The sequence below is a fragment of the Miscanthus floridulus genome, chromosome 10, assembly GCF_019320115.1.
Source record: "Miscanthus floridulus cultivar M001 chromosome 10, ASM1932011v1, whole genome shotgun sequence".
Taxonomy (NCBI): domain Eukaryota; kingdom Viridiplantae; phylum Streptophyta; class Magnoliopsida; order Poales; family Poaceae; genus Miscanthus; species Miscanthus floridulus.
The window spans coordinates 120,913,018-120,934,562 of record NC_089589.1 but is presented as its reverse complement, the minus strand read 5'-3'; the positions used below and the strand labels follow the sequence as shown (position 1 = coordinate 120,934,562).

General features: G+C 38.1%; 2 protein-coding genes across 7 annotated transcripts; both read right to left on the bottom strand.

The window, feature by feature from the left end:
* Positions 1 to 6,185: 6,185 nt before the first annotated feature.
* Positions 6,186 to 9,551, bottom strand: LOC136487077 (splicing factor U2af large subunit B). 5 transcript variants are annotated; one of them, XM_066484210.1, is made up of 9 exons: positions 9,408 to 9,551; positions 8,943 to 9,016; positions 8,492 to 8,556; positions 8,166 to 8,242; positions 7,889 to 7,990; positions 7,188 to 7,808; positions 6,953 to 7,091; positions 6,584 to 6,651; positions 6,186 to 6,484 (listed from the first exon to the last, which is right to left on the bottom strand). In XM_066484210.1, exons 5-9 carry the CDS (start codon positions 7,958 to 7,960, stop codon positions 6,350 to 6,352), a joined length of 1,035 nt encoding a protein of 344 aa, XP_066340307.1. In that variant the 5' UTR covers positions 7,961 to 7,990; positions 8,166 to 8,242; positions 8,492 to 8,556; positions 8,943 to 9,016; positions 9,408 to 9,551; the 3' UTR covers positions 6,186 to 6,349. The 5 variants fall into 5 exon arrangements, 4 of the variants coding, with proteins under 4 accessions (XP_066340307.1, XP_066340308.1, XP_066340306.1 ...); XM_066484211.1 differs by having other exon boundaries at positions 8,492 to 8,553; XM_066484209.1 differs by lacking the exon at positions 8,492 to 8,556.
* Positions 9,552 to 13,437: 3,886 nt separating this feature from the next.
* LOC136487075 (splicing factor U2af large subunit B-like) lies at positions 13,438 to 19,435 on the bottom strand. Of its 2 annotated transcripts, none has more exons than XM_066484201.1 (10): positions 19,127 to 19,435; positions 18,086 to 18,375; positions 16,660 to 16,764; positions 16,195 to 16,268; positions 15,418 to 15,494; positions 15,141 to 15,242; positions 14,440 to 15,060; positions 14,205 to 14,343; positions 13,836 to 13,903; positions 13,438 to 13,736 (listed from the first exon to the last, which is right to left on the bottom strand). In XM_066484201.1, exons 1-10 carry the CDS (start codon positions 19,295 to 19,297, stop codon positions 13,602 to 13,604), a joined length of 1,782 nt encoding a protein of 593 aa, XP_066340298.1. In that variant the 5' UTR covers positions 19,298 to 19,435; the 3' UTR covers positions 13,438 to 13,601. The 2 variants fall into 2 exon arrangements, 1 of the variants encoding a protein (XP_066340298.1); XR_010767132.1 differs by having other exon boundaries at positions 13,656 to 13,736; positions 13,836 to 14,059.
* Between the last annotated feature and the right edge of the window lie 2,110 nt (positions 19,436 to 21,545).

Here is a 21,545-nt window from a genome sequence, read left to right as displayed (position 1 = left end):
GCACCTGCTACAAAGACAAAGTGTACAGATGATGAAGTGTTTTTCTTTCACAACAAAACAGTACCAGCCGGCTTATAAGCCACAGAAACGATCAAGCAATCTGTGCTCCTCGACTATGGCAATGTCTCTAGTGCTGACTTGTCAGGCTTGGCTTTAGTTAAGAACTGGTACTGCTGGAAGTTAGGCCAGCTCTAGCATCTTCAACGATTTTGCATGGCGAAATACAATGCATGTTAGGATTCTATTTATTAAACCTGTAAAGAAGACAGCCAATTAAAAAATATATTCTCTTTCTCTCTACGCATCACTTCCTCGCTCACCCCGTGAAGCTCTAAAGCGACAGCTGGCCGCATGGTTTGATTTTTTTTTTAAACTCATCCCGGTCGAGCTCTGACACACAGAGTTTTTTTTTTATATTAGACACACAGATTTAATGTGTAATGTTCAATCTTCGATGCTCACGGTTCGGTTTCCCTGCACACTAGATCTGCTCTGATATTAAATTAAAACTTTAAAGAACCAACCAAAAGGGAACACGGACTTTGTTATCTCCTAGCTACAAATTCTTGGCCGTCTGTTGCTAGGGAAAACAATGCATTTTCTAGACCACACACGGTGAAAGATAAACACAAAGTTTTTTTTTTTTTTGAAATCCAATATCCATTTAATCACTTTGTCCAGCCAACTCACTGGACAGTAGAACAGCAACATATATTCAGGTACATGGTCCTAACAGAAAACAGGGTCCCTCGGTCCTGTTCGGCGGGTATTAAAGGCAGCTGATAAGTCGGCTGAAGCTGATTTGTTGTAAGAGAAAAATACTGTAGATTTTAGCTGATAAGCCGGCTGATAAATTCAAGCGAACACATTCTGGCCAATTGCTACTAACGTATCGGCAGCATCAATTTAACCACGTTGACAGCATCAATTTCCACAATAATGTGTAGCATGCCCAGCCGAGCAGCGTAATCTTTAAAAAAAAAAGAACCACATGGATTCCATTAATCGCTGCCACACAGCAAGATCGCTGGCCACCAGTTCCATGATACAACTGGGTACATCATGTGATGCATAGACCTGCCCTACTTGATTGGTGGCACTGTGCAACACTAATCCCGTCAGGGGAGATGGACTTTTCCCGTCAGTTTTTCCCTGACGGCTTATCCCGATGCCTAGCTGGCAGGACTGTAGCCTCCACGCTGGACTCCAGGTCGATGCCACGTGGACAAATCGGCGGTTGCAAGATGTCGGCTTCTCAGAGGCCGATTGGCTACTTTTACAATTTTTCAATTTTGACACCAATTACTGTAATTTTTCTTTAAGTAATATTATTTAAAAAAAATGTTCTTATGAACAGAACAATTTAACGACGACATGGCCGGGGTCGATTTCTACATTGAATTTCATAGTTGTTAGTTCCCTCATGTTAGGCTTATGTTGTGGCTGCTTTGGTACGAACGGTACTAGTTGATTGAATTCCTTACCCTGCTTTTCTCCTACCTTGCTTGAAGAGCTTTCTTTACTGCTTAATAAGAGAGTAGGCTATGTCTCTGGTCCTTTTCTTGGGACTGGCTAGTATGGATGAAAACGGTACGGATATTTATTCGACCGTCCGTTCGACCGAACAAATATGAACACTTATCTGGATAGTTACTCGGATATCCGTAATTTTTTTCGGATACGGATACTAAAACGGATATCTTAGGCGGATATCAAATACGGATGTAATATCCTCGATATCCGGCGGATATCGGATAATCCGGTTAAGTATCGGATATATCCGGATATTTAAAAACGGATATTATCCGGATATTATTCAAACGACCTTGGATGGAGAAATGATCAAAATAAAAATTGTAGATCTCAAAAAGTTATGAAACTTTGTTGTTTACAACTTTTTCGTTTGAAATCATTTAGTGCTTCAAAATTTAAACCGTCCAAACTTTCTCAAATGGAAAACTAGTTTATAGGCGTCAAAATTTAAAAATCACAAATTTGAACCATCCAAACTATCTCAAATGGAAAGTTGACCAAAACAACAATTGTAGATCTTGATGAGTTGAACAAACTTGGTATTCAAAACGTTTCAATTTGAAGTCATTTAGAGTTCATAATACTAGAGTCAAAGTGTTGTTTTTTCATTTGACCAAATTTGACTTGGTCAAACTTGCTCAAATGAGACACTAAATGACCTCAGATGAAAAAACTCTGAATACCAAGTTTGATCATCTCAGCAAGATCTACAATTGTTACATAGCTCATTTTCCCATTTGAGAAAGTTTTATCAAACACTAGTCACAAATTCTTAAATCTCATAGACTTTCTGAAACTATGTCACACACTTTTGAAATTTGAACTATATTTTATTCAACCTTTCTCAAATGAAAAAATGGACTATATAATGATTGTAGATCTTGATGAGATGAACAAATTTGGTATTCAAAACTTTTCAATTTGAGACAATCTAGGGTTCCGAAAACTAGTTTGTAAACGTCGAAATTTAAAAATCACAAATTTGAACCGTCCAAACTATCTCAAATGGAAAGTTGACCAAAACAACAATTGTAGATCTTGATGAGTTGAACAAACTTGGTATTCAAAACTTTTCAATTTGAAGTCATTTAGAGTTTATAATACTAGAGTCAAAGTGTTGTTTTTTCATTTGACCAAATTTGACTTGGTCAAACTTGCTCAAATGAGACACTAAATGACCTCAGATGAAAAACCTCTGAATACCAAGTTTGATCGTCTCAGCAAGATATACAATTGTTACATAGCTCATTTTCCCATTTGAGATAGTTTTATCAAACACTAGTCACAAATTCTTGAATCTCATATAGACTTTCTGAAACTATGTCACACACTTGTAAAATTTGAACTACATTTTGTTCAAACTTTATCAAATGAAAAAATAGCCTATATAAGGATTGTAGATCTTGATGATCTGAACAAACTTGGTATTCAAAATTTTTCAATTTGAGATAATCTAGGGTTCCGAAAACTAGTTTGTAAACGTCGAAATTTAAAAATCATAAATTTGAACCGTCCAAACTATCTCAAATGGAAAGTTGACCAAAACAACAATTGTAGATATTGATGACTTGAACAAACTTGGTATTCAAAACTTTTCAATTTGAAGTCATTTAGAGTTCATAATACTAGAGTCAAAGTGTTGTTTTTTCATTTGACCAAATTTGACTTGGTCAAACTTGCTCAAATGAGACACTAAATGACCTCAGATGAAAAAACTCTGAATACCAAGTTTGATCGTCTCAGCAAGATATACAATTGTTACATAGCTTATTTTCCCATTTAAGAAAGTTTTATCAAACACTAGTCACAAATTCTTGAATCTCGTATAGACTTTCTGAAACTATGTCACACACTTGTAAAATTTGAACTACATTTTTTTCAAACTTTCTCAAATGAAAAAATAGCCTATATAAGGATTGTAGATCTTGATGAGCTGAACAAACTTGGTATTCAAAACTTTTCAATTTGAGACAATCTAGGGTTCCGAAAACTAGTTTGTAAGCATCGAAATTTAAAAATCACAAATTTGAATCGTCCAAACTATCTCAAATGGAAAGTTGACCAAAACAAGAATTGTAGATCTTGATGAGTTGAACAAACTTGGTATTCAAAACTTTTCAATTTTAAGTCATTTAGAGTTTATAATACTAGAGTCAAAGTGTTGTTTTTTCATTTGACCAAATTTGACTTGGTCAAACTTGCTCAAATGAGACACTAAATGACCTCAGATGAAAAAACTCTGAATACCAAGTTTGATCGTCTCAGCAAGATATACAATTGTTACATAGCTCATTTTCCCATTTGAGAAAGTTTTATCAAACACTAGTCACAAATTCTTGAATCTCATATAGACTTTCTGAAACTATGTCACACACTTGTGAAATTTGAACTATATTTTGTTCAAACTTTCTCAAATGAAAAAATAGGCTATATAAGGATTGTAGATCTTGATGAGCTGAACAAACTTGGTATTCAAAACTTTTCAATTTGAGACAATCTAGGGTTCCAAAAACTAGTTTGTAAACGTTGAAATTTAAAAATCACAAATTTGAACCGTCCAAACTATCTCAAATGGAAAGTTGACCAAAACAACAATTGTAGATCTTGATGAGTTGAACAAACTTGGTATTCAAAACTTTTCAATTTGAAGTCATTTAGAGTTCATAATACTAGAGTCAAAGTGTTGTTTTTTCATTTGACCAAATTTGACTTGGTCAAACTTGCTCAAATGAGACACTAAATGACCTCAGATGAAAAAACTCTAAATACCAAGTTTGATAGTCTCAGCAAGATATACAATTGTTACATAGCTCATTTTCCCATTTGAGAAATTTTTATCAAACACTAGTCATAAATTCTTGAATCTCATATAGACTTTCTGAAACTATGTCACACACTTGTAAAATTTGAACTACATTTTGTTCAAACTTTCTCAAATGAAAAAATAGCCTATATAAGGATTGTAGATCTTGATGAGCTGAACAAACTTGGTATTCAAAACTTTTCAATTTGAGACAATTTAGGGTTCCGAAAACTAGTTTGTAAGCATCAAAATTTAAAAATCACAAATTTGAACCGTTCAAACTATCTCAAATGGAAAGTTGACTAAAACAAGAATTGTAGATCTTGATGAGTTGAACAAACTTGGTATTCAAAACTTTTCAATTTGAAGTCATTTCGAGTTCATAATACTAGAGTCAAAGTGTTGTTTTTTTATTTGACCAAATTTGACTTGGTCAAACTTGCTCAAATGAGACACTAAATGACCTCAGATGAAAAAACTCTGAATACCAAGTTTGATCATCTCAGCAAGATCTACAATTGTTACATAGCTCATTTTCCCATTTGAGAAAGTTTTATCAAACACTAGTCACAAATTCTTGAATCTCATACAGACTTTCTAAAACTATGTCACACACTTGTGAAATTTGAACTACATTTTGTTCAAACTTTCTCAAATGAAAAAAATGGCCTATATAAGGATTGTAGATCTTGAATCCATGACCATGACTCCATGAGACCCATGAAGCCATGAGCTTGGCTATTTCTACTCATGCCGCGAAGATTGATGCTTGTATGATGTATCTGTATCTTTATCTTATTTGTTGCTTTACTCTTTAGTCTTTCGGCTTAATCTAGATGGATTATGGACTCATAGAGTGGTGTAATTTTTTGCGCACGTATGATATATATATATATATGCTGCTTTTACTCAATATCCGAATAGATATTTGTATCCGACCTTCTCCGAATCCGATTCATACCTATTCGATACTCATTATTCGTATCCGTAACCGAGTCAATCCGTATTCGTATATGTATCCGAACGCTATCCGTGTCCGAATCCGAATCCGAACATAAATATGAAAACAAATATAATATGAGTGATATCCGTTCGTATCCGATCCGTTTTCATCCCTACTGGCTAGGAAAGAACAAGATGCCCTAGCCCAAAATCAAACATGGGTTCTAGCACCTTACACCGACTCCTAAAACATTATGGGATGTAAATTGGTATACAGGATTCAAAAGAAAGCGGATGGTTCTATTGAAGAAGAAATCAGTATCCAAATAGGAAGAGAAAAGGTTCTGTAACCTACATATACCATATGGGAACACATTACACAAGGAAACCAATCGATTGTCAGTGACTGTCCCCGCAATGGTTAGAGCCAGTTACTGGCTCTTAGACAACTTCTCCAACACTCTTACGTAACCTTAGCTCTTAATTACGAGCAGCTTTTCTCTCTTCTATTAAAATATTGAAAAACGCTTAGAGCTAACTTAAGCCGATTGTCAGAGCTGCCCTCACAAATGTAGACACTCCCAGAAGTTTGACAAACCCAAACCAGCATGCCTAGCCTTACTGATATTCTTTCATGCATGAATGTACACTGATGTTCTCTATTTTATTTTTTCAGAACTACGAATGTACAAACTTCAGATAAAACGCACGATCCAGTATACAGATATTCCATACTTCATCAGCAGCAGCATATTTTAAACTAGGAGCCATATGTCCCCTCATGTCTTTCCATCTAAGCACAGCACCACATTGGCACCTGTTAATTTGTGCAAACAGTGCAAGGATAAACAGCAACTGAATTCATCTTAGCTGTCCTAATAGTACACATCATCCGACTAACTGTTCAGAACGAAACTTATCACTTGTATATATATAGACTGGTTCAGCACGAAACTCAACTAGATAAGATTCAAATCCAATAGGAATAAACTGCTCTCGTTCTATCAAAGATTTTAAAAAAATACCACATTGTGTGGTGCAACTGCAACTCTAGAATAGGTTCTAGAACTTTCAGTCGTACTGCTCAGCGGCGAACTTGTCCTCAGGGTAGAACACGGCCACCACCTGGTTCCCGCCGAATTTCCGCCCATGCATCCCCGTCTTCGCTTTGGTTGAGCCCTCGACATCTGCATATTCCAAAAACACCTGCAGTGCAGCAAAAGCTCATGAATCAGGATACATAACGTGCCAGTATTATTCAAATGCTGTTAAGAATAAAATATCAAAGGAAAATTAAAACTCTACCTTTCCAACACCAGCAACAGGAGCACCGCTGGGGTCAGGCCGTGGAATTACAACTTTCACCAAGTTACCTGTCCAAGTGTTAGTGAGTACATATATAGACAAGAGGCTAATAATATAATGATTAATCAAACTCAAAAGAATAGTGTCTTCTTTGGGTTAAGGCCCGATTGCCAATATTGCATAGGGTCGGACTATAAAACACTCTGCAATGGCATTATGTGGGACTACAAAAAAGACACACAAAAGACAAAAACACAAAAGGAAACCAATTCAGTAACTGAGGGTAGGCAATCATAATCATAACAGCAGAATATAAAAGCTTTTAAAACAAAGAGGGTAAGAGAAGTCGATGGGTCTCATGCAGTTTACCATATTTGCGTCCTTCTTCCCTCATGTCCTCCACAATGTCTTCGTATTCCTCATCATCTCTCAGTTCATCTGCTGTCACTACCTGTGTCAGGCATACAACTTTTGTTGGCAGGGCACCTCCAACTTGGTATACGAGTTTCTGTTCACAAAGATTCAAGTCAGAATTGAAACAATAATAATAATATAGACATTGTCATTATTCTTCTAAAATCAATCTAAAAGTGCTTGATTGTACCTGCATTTGCACCTGCTGCTGTGCCTGCAACAGGATGCTTTCTTGCTCTGGCCTAGGCTGAGAAGTTCCTTGGTTTGCCCGCCTAACAGTAAGAGTCTTGTCTCCCATCTTGATGCCATTAAGAGCAGCACAGGCAATGTCGGTAACATTAAGATCCTGGTACACACAGAAGGCATATCCCTTCGAATTACCAGTTTCTCTATCCTTCACAAGATCAAATCCACGCAGAGGTCCAAAGGACTCGAGCAACTCCCGCACTTGGGCCTCAGTGAAGTAATATGGTAGACCACCTACAAAGATCCGGTCTGGGCCTTCCAATCCTCCAGCAGAGCCAGGTGTTAAGCCAACAGCAGCAAGATTGAGATTCGGATTTGGCTGGCTCGGACCCAGAGCAGCTGCTAGGGAAGGATTGTAGTCCGTTGGCCTTCTAACCTTGACGGGTGCTCCCTCAAACATTATGCCATCTAAGGCCATTGCATTGCTTGCTTCCTCCACAGATCTCATCTCCACAAAAGCAAATTTCTTGTCATGGTTTATGTAGACATTAAGAACAGCATCACCTGGACCAGCTGTGTTTCCTCCAATAGCAGCCATAACTCCATTGAAGAATATGGCAACGGTCTGTATGAAATAATGAACTGGTAAGGATATAGAAGATCAAATAGGAACAAGTGAAAAAAAAAAGCTATCCAAGTAATTACCTGCTCATTAGCAGTTGGAGGAAGTCCGCCCACATAGACACGCCGAGCATGTCGCGTAGCCTGTTGTGTCATGGCTTGTGGCTGAATAACAAGGGGGTTGAACTGATGCAAGGCAAGCAAAATTAGAAAGCAACAAACATGATCAAATAATAGAAGATACAAGTGCCCAAGAAACAAGGACAGTTGATTATCAAATTTAGATGCCAGATCATGACAGAATGACCATTCACGGTTGAAGCTCAAATTAAAAAACCCAAAAAGGAAGCACATGGATTACCTGTCCAGCAGCCAAATTATACAAGTTTGGAAGCACCCCAACCCCGGTAATAGGAGCAGTGACACCATGAAGCTGACCTGCAATTCATCAACAGAAGAATTTATGAAAATGATGATGAAACTTGCTTAGCACAAGATATTGTAGAACAAAATAATAGAAAACCACCATTGCTAAAAAGCCTACATAGAAAACCTTTTTTCCCCCTCAAAACTCCAATCAGCTTAAGCATATTGTTTCAAGAAAATCAAATTATGAAACCACCAAAAAATGTAACACATGCTGATTTGAAGACGAACAAGATATCAAACCAGATAGTGTCCTCGTACATTAAAGCTACAGCAGTCAGCTCAATCCATTGGCAGCAGATGACAAAGTGGGCCAAGGTTGCCTTCTAACCCATATACATACACAACAACAAAAAAACACCAAGAAGAACAAACAAGAAAAATTTTACTCAGATTCAGTCATCAGGCTTAATAAAATGAAATTAGACAGTTCTTCTATACAGAAGAAATCTCATTCCTAACAAGGATAACTCTTTGTGGAGACAGTTCAGATTAGAGAGAGTTGCCAAATGCCAAACTCACTTAATAAGAATCTTAGGCATAATAAAGTTCAATACCTTATCAGAACCACTAGTTTACATATTAACATTGATATATAAAGCTTAAAGAACAATTTAAATATCATTTTTATTAACTTGTACGCATATTAACTGATCAGCAAGTTCATTGATGAGTAATTCCAATTATGGATATATAGATATTTCCATCATACCAGGGATAGCACCAGCAGCAACAATAGGAAGTGCCTGTTGTGGAGGTGCTTGGTCAAAACCACTCACGCGCTTGCTGTTCAAGACAAAAGATGTTAGCAAGTAGATAAACAACAGAACAACACAGTACAGCTGACCGATAGTACATACAATAAGACAAGAAGAACAACCATTATTTTGAAATGAATATATCGTGCCCAGAAAGAATAGCATCAACAATACAATGCATCATTTATACATGCCTAAATTTTGAAGCAACAAATAAACATATATAGCAATTGAAAAATGCTCGCTGCAGAGTCAGTTTTCCAACATGTAAAACAGTGGAGACAATAACTAGTGACGGAAAATGCATTTCGTCAAAGATATCAAATCACAAGACAAGTTGTGTATTCACTGGGTCCAGGTAAACCAAAAGTAGGATCAGCAACAAAAAAGTGAACTTTAAACAACTTTATAGCATGTACCTCTTCGATCGAGACCGTGATCTGCGGTCACGGTCACGACTCTTAGAAGGGGAGCGGGAGCGATGCCTACGATGGCCATCAATGTCACGATCACGATCTCTTCTCCTGCATTAGCAAAGAATACATCATCATATCTTAACAGCAGACAATAGTATTTTATTGCAATAGATATATAATAATATCAACGCACATGTCCCCTTTCCTTTAAATATATTATTTTCAACTTCATAGTTTCGGCATCGTAATATAGAACACTTTGAAATCATAGCTTCGCTACAAAATCTTTGCAGATTTAAAAACAAAGCTGACTAAAGAAAGTGAAACAATTAGCAAAAAGTTAGCCATATACTATATTGTTCTGTTGTCTCAGTCTCTCAGATAAGAGACAAACCAGAAAGCCAATAATAAACACTCAAGCAGTAGGTGACTAGGAACAGAAGAGTGTTCCAGTGACTAAGAGATTTTTATTACATTAGGTGCCATGGAAGCATGTCACAGTTTTTCTGAAAACCACTGCGATTTTTTAAAAAAATATACTTTTAAACCAAGATTAGACAGGTAAAATATATTGCACCAATTTCCAGAACCCCTTGAAACTAGCAGAAATACAATTGTTACATAGCTCATTTTCCCATTTGAGATAGTTTTATCAAACACTAGTCACAAATTCTTGAATCTCATATAGACTTTCTGAAACTATGTCACACACTTGTAAAATTTGAACTACATTTTGTTCAAACTTTATCAAATGAAAAAATAGCCTATATAAGGATTGTAGATCTTGATGATCTGAACAAACTTGGTATTCAAAATTTTTCAATTTGAGATAATCTAGGGTTCCGAAAACTAGTTTGTAAACGTCGAAATTTAAAAATCATAAATTTGAACCGTCCAAACTATCTCAAATGGAAAGTTGACCAAAACAACAATTGTAGATATTGATGACTTGAACAAACTTGGTATTCAAAACTTTTCAATTTGAAGTCATTTAGAGTTCATAATACTAGAGTCAAAGTGTTGTTTTTTCATTTGACCAAATTTGACTTGGTCAAACTTGCTCAAATGAGACACTAAATGACCTCAGATGAAAAAACTCTGAATACCAAGTTTGATCGTCTCAGCAAGATATACAATTGTTACATAGCTTATTTTCCCATTTAAGAAAGTTTTATCAAACACTAGTCACAAATTCTTGAATCTCGTATAGACTTTCTGAAACTATGTCACACACTTGTAAAATTTGAACTACATTTTTTTCAAACTTTCTCAAATGAAAAAATAGCCTATATAAGGATTGTAGATCTTGATGAGCTGAACAAACTTGGTATTCAAAACTTTTCAATTTGAGACAATCTAGGGTTCCGAAAACTAGTTTGTAAGCATCGAAATTTAAAAATCACAAATTTGAATCGTCCAAACTATCTCAAATGGAAAGTTGACCAAAACAAGAATTGTAGATCTTGATGAGTTGAACAAACTTGGTATTCAAAACTTTTCAATTTTAAGTCATTTAGAGTTTATAATACTAGAGTCAAAGTGTTGTTTTTTCATTTGACCAAATTTGACTTGGTCAAACTTGCTCAAATGAGACACTAAATGACCTCAGATGAAAAAACTCTGAATACCAAGTTTGATCGTCTCAGCAAGATATACAATTGTTACATAGCTCATTTTCCCATTTGAGAAAGTTTTATCAAACACTAGTCACAAATTCTTGAATCTCATATAGACTTTCTGAAACTATGTCACACACTTGTGAAATTTGAACTATATTTTGTTCAAACTTTCTCAAATGAAAAAATAGGCTATATAAGGATTGTAGATCTTGATGAGCTGAACAAACTTGGTATTCAAAACTTTTCAATTTGAGACAATCTAGGGTTCCAAAAACTAGTTTGTAAACGTTGAAATTTAAAAATCACAAATTTGAACCGTCCAAACTATCTCAAATGGAAAGTTGACCAAAACAACAATTGTAGATCTTGATGAGTTGAACAAACTTGGTATTCAAAACTTTTCAATTTGAAGTCATTTAGAGTTCATAATACTAGAGTCAAAGTGTTGTTTTTTCATTTGACCAAATTTGACTTGGTCAAACTTGCTCAAATGAGACACTAAATGACCTCAGATGAAAAAACTCTAAATACCAAGTTTGATAGTCTCAGCAAGATATACAATTGTTACATAGCTCATTTTCCCATTTGAGAAATTTTTATCAAACACTAGTCATAAATTCTTGAATCTCATATAGACTTTCTGAAACTATGTCACACACTTGTAAAATTTGAACTACATTTTGTTCAAACTTTCTCAAATGAAAAAATAGCCTATATAAGGATTGTAGATCTTGATGAGCTGAACAAACTTGGTATTCAAAACTTTTCAATTTGAGACAATTTAGGGTTCCGAAAACTAGTTTGTAAGCATCAAAATTTAAAAATCACAAATTTGAACCGTTCAAACTATCTCAAATGGAAAGTTGACTAAAACAAGAATTGTAGATCTTGATGAGTTGAACAAACTTGGTATTCAAAACTTTTCAATTTGAAGTCATTTCGAGTTCATAATACTAGAGTCAAAGTGTTGTTTTTTTATTTGACCAAATTTGACTTGGTCAAACTTGCTCAAATGAGACACTAAATGACCTCAGATGAAAAAACTCTGAATACCAAGTTTGATCATCTCAGCAAGATCTACAATTGTTACATAGCTCATTTTCCCATTTGAGAAAGTTTTATCAAACACTAGTCACAAATTCTTGAATCTCATACAGACTTTCTAAAACTATGTCACACACTTGTGAAATTTGAACTACATTTTGTTCAAACTTTCTCAAATGAAAAAAATGGCCTATATAAGGATTGTAGATCTTGAATCCATGACCATGACTCCATGAGACCCATGAAGCCATGAGCTTGGCTATTTCTACTCATGCCGCGAAGATTGATGCTTGTATGATGTATCTGTATCTTTATCTTATTTGTTGCTTTACTCTTTAGTCTTTCGGCTTAATCTAGATGGATTATGGACTCATAGAGTGGTGTAATTTTTTGCGCACGTATGATATATATATATATATGCTGCTTTTACTCAATATCCGAATAGATATTTGTATCCGACCTTCTCCGAATCCGATTCATACCTATTCGATACTCATTATTCGTATCCGTAACCGAGTCAATCCGTATTCGTATATGTATCCGAACGCTATCCGTGTCCGAATCCGAATCCGAACATAAATATGAAAACAAATATAATATGAGTGATATCCGTTCGTATCCGATCCGTTTTCATCCCTACTGGCTAGGAAAGAACAAGATGCCCTAGCCCAAAATCAAACATGGGTTCTAGCACCTTACACCGACTCCTAAAACATTATGGGATGTAAATTGGTATACAGGATTCAAAAGAAAGCGGATGGTTCTATTGAAGAAGAAATCAGTATCCAAATAGGAAGAGAAAAGGTTCTGTAACCTACATATACCATATGGGAACACATTACACAAGGAAACCAATCGATTGTCAGTGACTGTCCCCGCAATGGTTAGAGCCAGTTACTGGCTCTTAGACAACTTCTCCAACACTCTTACGTAACCTTAGCTCTTAATTACGAGCAGCTTTTCTCTCTTCTATTAAAATATTGAAAAACGCTTAGAGCTAACTTAAGCCGATTGTCAGAGCTGCCCTCACAAATGTAGACACTCCCAGAAGTTTGACAAACCCAAACCAGCATGCCTAGCCTTACTGATATTCTTTCATGCATGAATGTACACTGATGTTCTCTATTTTATTTTTTCAGAACTACGAATGTACAAACTTCAGATAAAACGCACGATCCAGTATACAGATATTCCATACTTCATCAGCAGCAGCATATTTTAAACTAGGAGCCATATGTCCCCTCATGTCTTTCCATCTAAGCACAGCACCACATTGGCACCTGTTAATTTGTGCAAACAGTGCAAGGATAAACAGCAACTGAATTCATCTTAGCTGTCCTAATAGTACACATCATCCGACTAACTGTTCAGAACGAAACTTATCACTTGTATATATATAGACTGGTTCAGCACGAAACTCAACTAGATAAGATTCAAATCCAATAGGAATAAACTGCTCTCGTTCTATCAAAGATTTTAAAAAAATACCACATTGTGTGGTGCAACTGCAACTCTAGAATAGGTTCTAGAACTTTCAGTCGTACTGCTCAGCGGCGAACTTGTCCTCAGGGTAGAACACGGCCACCACCTGGTTCCCGCCGAATTTCCGCCCATGCATCCCCGTCTTCGCTTTGGTTGAGCCCTCGACATCTGCATATTCCAAAAACACCTGCAGTGCAGCAAAAGCTCATGAATCAGGATACATAACGTGCCAGTATTATTCAAATGCTGTTAAGAATAAAATATCAAAGGAAAATTAAAACTCTACCTTTCCAACACCAGCAACAGGAGCACCGCTGGGGTCAGGCCGTGGAATTACAACTTTCACCAAGTTACCTGTCCAAGTGTTAGTGAGTACATATATAGACAAGAGGCTAATAATATAATGATTAATCAAACTCAAAAGAATAGTGTCTTCTTTGGGTTAAGGCCCGATTGCCAATATTGCATAGGGTCGGACTATAAAACACTCTGCAATGGCATTATGTGGGACTACAAAAAAGACACACAAAAGACAAAAACACAAAAGGAAACCAATTCAGTAACTGAGGGTAGGCAATCATAATCATAACAGCAGAATATAAAAGCTTTTAAAACAAAGAGGGTAAGAGAAGTCGATGGGTCTCATGCAGTTTACCATATTTGCGTCCTTCTTCCCTCATGTCCTCCACAATGTCTTCGTATTCCTCATCATCTCTCAGTTCATCTGCTGTCACTACCTGTGTCAGGCATACAACTTTTGTTGGCAGGGCACCTCCAACTTGGTATACGAGTTTCTGTTCACAAAGATTCAAGTCAGAATTGAAACAATAATAATAATATAGACATTGTCATTATTCTTCTAAAATCAATCTAAAAGTGCTTGATTGTACCTGCATTTGCACCTGCTGCTGTGCCTGCAACAGGATGCTTTCTTGCTCTGGCCTAGGCTGAGAAGTTCCTTGGTTTGCCCGCCTAACAGTAAGAGTCTTGTCTCCCATCTTGATGCCATTAAGAGCAGCACAGGCAATGTCGGTAACATTAAGATCCTGGTACACACAGAAGGCATATCCCTTCGAATTACCAGTTTCTCTATCCTTCACAAGATCAAATCCACGCAGAGGTCCAAAGGACTCGAGCAACTCCCGCACTTGGGCCTCAGTGAAGTAATATGGTAGACCACCTACAAAGATCCGGTCTGGGCCTTCCAATCCTCCAGCAGAGCCAGGTGTTAAGCCAACAGCAGCAAGATTGAGATTCGGATTTGGCTGGCTCGGACCCAGAGCAGCTGCTAGGGAAGGATTGTAGTCCGTTGGCCTTCTAACCTTGACGGGTGCTCCCTCAAACATTATGCCATCTAAGGCCATTGCATTGCTTGCTTCCTCCACAGATCTCATCTCCACAAAAGCAAATTTCTTGTCATGGTTTATGTAGACATTAAGAACAGCATCACCTGGACCAGCTGTGTTTCCTCCAATAGCAGCCATAACTCCATTGAAGAATATGGCAACGGTCTGTATGAAATAATGAACTGGTAAGGATATAGAAGATCAAATAGGAACAAGTGAAAAAAAAAAGCTATCCAAGTAATTACCTGCTCATTAGCAGTTGGAGGAAGTCCGCCCACATAGACACGCCGAGCATGTCGCGTAGCCTGTTGTGTCATGGCTTGTGGCTGAATAACAAGGGGGTTGAACTGATGCAAGGCAAGCAAAATTAGAAAGCAACAAACATGATCAAATAATAGAAGATACAAGTGCCCAAGAAACAAGGACAGTTGATTATCAAATTTAGATGCCAGATCATGACAGAATGACCATTCACGGTTGAAGCTCAAATTAAAAAACCCAAAAAGGAAGCACATGGATTACCTGTCCAGCAGCCAAATTATACAAGTTTGGAAGCACCCCAACCCCGGTAATAGGAGCAGTGACACCATGAAGCTGACCTGCAATTCATCAACAGAAGAATTTATGAAAATGATGATGAAACTTGCTTAGCACAAGATATTGTAGAACAAAATAATAGAAAACCACCATTGCTAAAAAGCCTACATAGAAAACCTTTTTTCCCCCTCAAAACTCCAATCAGCTTAAGCATATTGTTTCAAGAAAATCAAATTATGAAACCACCAAAAAATGTAACACATGCTGATTTGAAGACGAACAAGATATCAAACCAGATAGTGTCCTCGTACATTAAAGCTACAGCAGTCAGCTCAATCCATTGGCAGCAGATGACAAAGTGGGCCAAGGTTGCCTTCTAACCCATATACATACACAACAACAAAAAAACACCAAGAAGAACAAACAAGAAAAATTTTACTCAGATTCAGTCATCAGGCTTAATAAAATGAAATTAGACAGTTCTTCTATACAGAAGAAATCTCATTCCTAACAAGGATAACTCTTTGTGGAGACAGTTCAGATTAGAGAGAGTTGCCAAATGCCAAACTCACTTAATAAGAATCTTAGGCATAATAAAGTTCAATACCTTATCAGAACCACTAGTTTACATATTAACATTGATATATAAAGCTTAAAGAACAATTTAAATATCATTTTTATTAACTTGTACGCATATTAACTGATCAGCAAGTTCATTGATGAGTAATTCCAATTATGGATATATAGATATTTCCATCATACCAGGGATAGCACCAGCAGCAACAATAGGAAGTGCCTGTTGTGGAGGTGCTTGGTCAAAACCACTCACGCGCTTGCTGTTCAAGACAAAAGATGTTAGCAAGTAGATAAACAACAGAACAACACAGTACAGCTGACCGATAGTACATACAATAAGACAAGAAGAACAACCATTATTTTGAAATGAATATATCGTGCCCAGAAAGAATAGCATCAACAATACAATGCATCATTTATACATGCCTAAATTTTGAAGCAACAAATAAACATATATAGCAATTGAAAAATGCTCGCTGCAGAGTCAGTTTTCCAACATGTAAAACAGTGGAGACAATAACTAGTGACGGAAAATGCATTTCGTCAAAGATATCAAATCACAAGACAAGTTGTGTATTCACTGGGTCCAGGTAAACCAAAAGTAGGATCAGCAACAAAAAAGTGAACTTTAAACAACTTTATAGCATGTACCTCTTCGATCGAGACCGTGATCTGCGGTCACGGTCACGACTCTTAGAAGGGGAGCGGGAGCGATGCCTACGATGGCCATCAATGTCACGATCACGATCTCTTCTCCTGCATTAGCAAAGAATACATCATCATATCTTAACAGCAGACAATAGTATTTTATTGCAATAGATATATAATAATATCAACGCACATGTCCCCTTTCCTTTAAATATATTATTTTCAACTTCATAGTTTCGGCATCGTAATATAGAACACTTTGAAATCATAGCTTCGCTACAAAATCTTTGCAGATTTAAAAACAAAGCTGACTAAAGAAAGTGAAACAATTAGCAAAAAGTTAGCCATATACTATATTGTTCTGTTGTCTCAGTCTCTCAGATAAGAGACAAACCAGAAAGCCAATAATAAACACTCAAGCAGTAGGTGACTAGGAACAGAAGAGTGTTCCAGTGACTAAGAGATTTTTATTACATTAGGTGCCATGGAAGCATGTCACAGTTTTTCTGAAAACCACTGCGATTTTTTAAAAAAATATACTTTTAAACCAAGATTAGACAGGTAAAATATATTGCACCAATTTCCAGAACCCCTTGAAACTAGCAGAAGTAAACTACCAAGACAGAATCAGAATATAATTCATGTTTTGGTATGCTCAGATGAGAGCCAACAAATACAACACAAAGTCACTAATAAACACCTCAAGTGGTGCATGACTATGGAACTGCAAAGAGTTCTAGTGACTAAGAGTTTTTCAAAAAATTAGGCAGCTTAGGAATATCAAGGAATACCACTAACAGACTGATTTTGGCACTGATCTAACTCCAAGATTCAGGTTGGATGTGTTAGTTTGCAGACTAAATTAAGTTGTAGAAATGTTATAAATGCCTAATAAACTAGTATATAAAAGCAAAATGGTTCACCTAAATGATCTCGGCATACTCCAGCTCCAGATCAAGATTTCTTGGAGCTACAAATATCTAAGGGTGTACCCAGTGCAGAGAGCTCCCGCTCTATGCGGGGTCTGGGGAAGGGTGTCAGTGGCAAGCCTTACCCTCGCCTGTGCAATGCGAGGAGACCGCGACTCGAACCCGGAACCTTCCGGTCACAGGCGGTAAGACTCTACCGCTTGCACCAGGCCCGCCCTTCGGAGCTACAAATATCTAGCTCCAACAAATCTCTGTCTTTCTTGGAGCTGGAGCTCTAGCTTGCGAAACTCAGAAATTATTTATTAGACAACTAGAGGTCATGCAAATAATATGTTCTCACAGTTTTCCAAATATCCTCAATGTGGCTCTCATCAAGTTAGGTGGCTACTTGTTACAAAATTCCCAATTCAGTAACTAGTTTAAAACAAGCAAAAAGTAAATCATCAAAGTCAAAGCAGAAGAAAAATATGCAAAAGTAAGCTGCACATACAACCCAGTACCTCTCAGAATCATGGCTCCTGTGACGGTCACGATCATCACGGTGACGGTCACGGTCACGGTCATCAGAACGATCACGGTGTTCCCTTCTCTCACTGCGCTCACGACGGTCCCTGTGGTGGCGATCACGATCTCTGTCTCTGTCACCTCTTTCATGATCCTTATCCCTGTCTCGGTCCCTCTCCTTTTCTCGGCCACGATCCCTGTCTCGCTCCCTGTCCTTGCCCTTATCACGTTCTCGGTCCCTTTCTCGAGATTTGGAGGAACCACTGTCATGTGATTGTGTCTCGTGCTGGAGAAAAAGAAATAATTCAACAAGTCAGGTGACTGTAATTATGAACGCAAACAGCAAAAACTGTAATAACTGTAAACCATGGTACTAAGCAGGTACAAAGGTTGGCAAAGATTGACACAGCTCCATCAGTCCACAAGCAGCAAAAATTAATTCAACTATAGGTCAAAAGAAAATGCACCTAGCACTTAGTCAAAAGAAGCCTTAACCAGCCAGCAATAAAGTACCAACATGCGGCTTACTTCATATGCTAATCTGCACAACACGAACTATGAAACATAAACACAGATTGAAGAATAAGATGATATAAAATTATAATAAGCAGAGTAAAAGTTGTACAGGTAAACTAAAGACTGACAGAAACAGAGGAATTCCTTTCTGTCATAATTCATAAGCATTGGGCATCTAACTCACTATATATAGACCAAAGGCTTATCCCACAATAAGTCCCATAGAACCATCACTTCACCACCAGTTTTTACTTTTATTTTATTTGCATTAATTATTGGTGAGGAATCAAATCACCACACAGCCACCAAGAGAGATCACAGGCTAGCAATAATAACCGCTGCATCCACTAGACACCGCAACCATAACACCCCAACGGAACAAATCCACCCGACACATCGGATCTATCCCTCTAGAGCCCACATCGAATTCGAACTCCCACAGATCGCGTCACCGACGCCACCAACCGAGCGGTCAGCACCAACAACAGGGCATCGGATCGGGGGGAGGCACGCGCACGAACCTGGGGCTGGGAAGAGCGGCCGTCGGCGTGGTCAGAGAACCCGGCGGGCTTGCTGTCGGCTGGCGGCGAACCCCCGGCGACGGCGGCGTGCTCGGCCTGCGCGTAGCCGCCCTCGGCTGCGGCCGCGGCCGTGTCGCCGTTGCCCTGGTAGCGCTCGTCGTACTCGGCCATCTCACGGCGGCGGCGGCGGGCTTCTCGGCGGTTTGGGTTGGGGACCAACTTTTTTTTTCCGAAATCTTGCTAGGGTTTGGTTGGTAGGTTTGTTGGGCCGCGTGCGTGCGGGCGGAGGCGGATTTGGAAGGAGGAGCACAAGAAGGGTGTACCGGTCGGGTTATATACGGGTACGGCGCGCGTGGGTTCGGGGCGGAAGCGGGAAGGCGGTGCCTGGACGCTGGGCCCGGGGGAGTTCGATGCGGTTGGGCGGTGGCTGTGGCTTGTCGCTGACGCGTGGGGCCCGTAGAGCGTGGGAGGCTTTTTCTAGGATAGGATAGGAAAACGGGCGTGGGAGCTCGTGCCGGTTTCGGCGTTCGAGTTGGGCTCCTGGTCGCGCGGGCCGTTTCTGAGTGCGCGCGCTTACAGGCCGCGGAACTGACTGACTTGGCGGGCTACCGGTTTCGTGTTCGGCGTCTTGGGCTCTGGCAGGCCCTATATGCCTCGTAGGTCGTAGCCCTAACAAGGAAAAAGCCCACGCTTTAATACTAAACATTTTACTCCCAAATCTCAGAACCGTTCAAATTACTTGGTTTGGAATGGTGTTGAAGGTGCTAATGCCTTTTTAGTTAAAAATTTCGGTAAATGTTTAATAAGGTTTTTATACCCCATGAGGTATCTCTAGTCTTTTCAAAATTTTAAATGAGAAATCTAAAGATAGATAATGATAATACCAAATTCAAATAAAATATTTAGAGCTCATGAAAATATCTTTGAATGCTTCAAAAATTAAATTCAGCCGTAGGAAAATGGAAAAAATATCTGAACAAATCTAGAAAAAAATCAAAAACATTCTTATAGACAATGACTCAAAGTTTACACTGTTTAACCGCGTCAAAACCCGACATCATGTCTAGTGTATGCATGTGCTAGATTTCAAGCCTCTCCCAAAAGAATATCATTTGACCATGGTGAAAAGAGTTTTTAGGTGAACATTGGGAGGGGTATGGGGCGCAAGAGGAGGGGAGCCGGTGTAATGTGGTTGTCGCGAGGGCAGCGGTGGCGGCGGACATGAGATGCGAGGGTGGGAGGGCTCATACGACCTACGATAGCTCTCAACCAGCAATGGTATAGAGTTTGATTTCAAGACATATTCAATTTGGAAAAAGTCTACCTGACCCCCTCAACTATCATACTTGGTCTACTTCACCCCCTCAACTATGAAACCGTCTGTTTTACCCCCTCAACTATCTAAAACCGTCTGTTTTACCCCCTGAACTATCTAAAACCGTCTGATTTACCCCCTGGGGCGGTTTTCAGCGGCGGTTTGCTACAGTAACAGCGGGCTGCTACAGTGACGTCGGGTTTGCTACAGTACCCGTGGTTTTGAATTTTCTTTTTTTATTTTCGGTGAATTTTTAAAAAATCATAGTAAATCATAGAAAAATCATAAAATGAAAAATCTAATTTTATTGGACTCCACATGAGTAGATCTACATAGTGAATATATAATACGGTATACTTTAGTACAAATTTTTTACTGTAGCCTTAGATTAATTGGAAAATCCAATTTTGTCTGTAATTAATTAGAATTTATCTATAACTAAGTTATACATAGTCCAATGAGTACGAAATTTTTACTATAGTTGAAGCATACAATAATTAGCGTACCATAAAAATTTCACCACAATTGGACCATAGAAGCTGCAGCTATGAATTATTCTAATTAATTACAGACAAAATTGGATTTTTCAATTAATCTAAAGCTACAAAAAAAATTGTACTAAAGCATACTGTATTATATATTCATTGTGTAGATCTACTCATGTGGAGTCCAATAAAATTAGATTTTTCATTTTATGATTTTTCTATGATTTACTATGATTTTTCAAAAATTCACCGGAAATAAATAAAAAGAAAAGAAAATTCAAACTGCCGACACTGTAGCAAACCCGCCGTTACTGTAGCAAAACCGCCGCTGAAAACCGCCCAGGGGGTGAAATAGACGGTTTTGGAAAGTTGAGGGGGTAAAACAGACGGTTTCATAGTTGGGGGGTGAATTAGACTAAGTATGAAAGGTGGGGGTGATGTAGACTTTTTCCTATTCAATTTCATAGCCGAGTATGAACATCTTTCACATTACTTATAATATATAAGGTACACATGTGCTACTACTCCTACAGCCTACCTATGTTCTGTGCATCCTTATGCTCTGTGCTTCGAATCTACGAGAATCAAAGCATCTTGGCCACGGCAGCTCTCGTGTTAG

Coding starts and splice junctions, on each gene's coding strand:
- LOC136487077 (XM_066484208.1), bottom strand. CDS start 8,394: ATGCTTAAGCTGATTGGAGTTTTGAGGGGGAAAAAAGGTTTTCTATGT. Junction 7,092..7,187: donor AGCAGCAGGTGCAAATGCAG/GTACAATCAAGC, acceptor CTTTGTGAACAG/AAACTCGTATACCAAGTTGG. Junction 6,652..6,952: donor GGAAGAAGGACGCAAATATG/GTAAACTGCATG, acceptor ACACTTGGACAG/GTAACTTGGTGAAAGTTGTA.
- LOC136487075 (XM_066484201.1), bottom strand. CDS start 19,297: ATGGCCGAGTACGACGAGCGCTACCAGGGCAACGGCGACACGGCCGCG. Junction 18,376..19,126: donor GCCGCTCTTCCCAGCCCCAG/GTTCGTGCGCGT, acceptor CTTTTTCTCCAG/CACGAGACACAATCACATGA. Junction 16,765..18,085: donor AGGAGCCATGATTCTGAGAG/GTACTGGGTTGT, acceptor TTGCTAATGCAG/GAGAAGAGATCGTGATCGTG.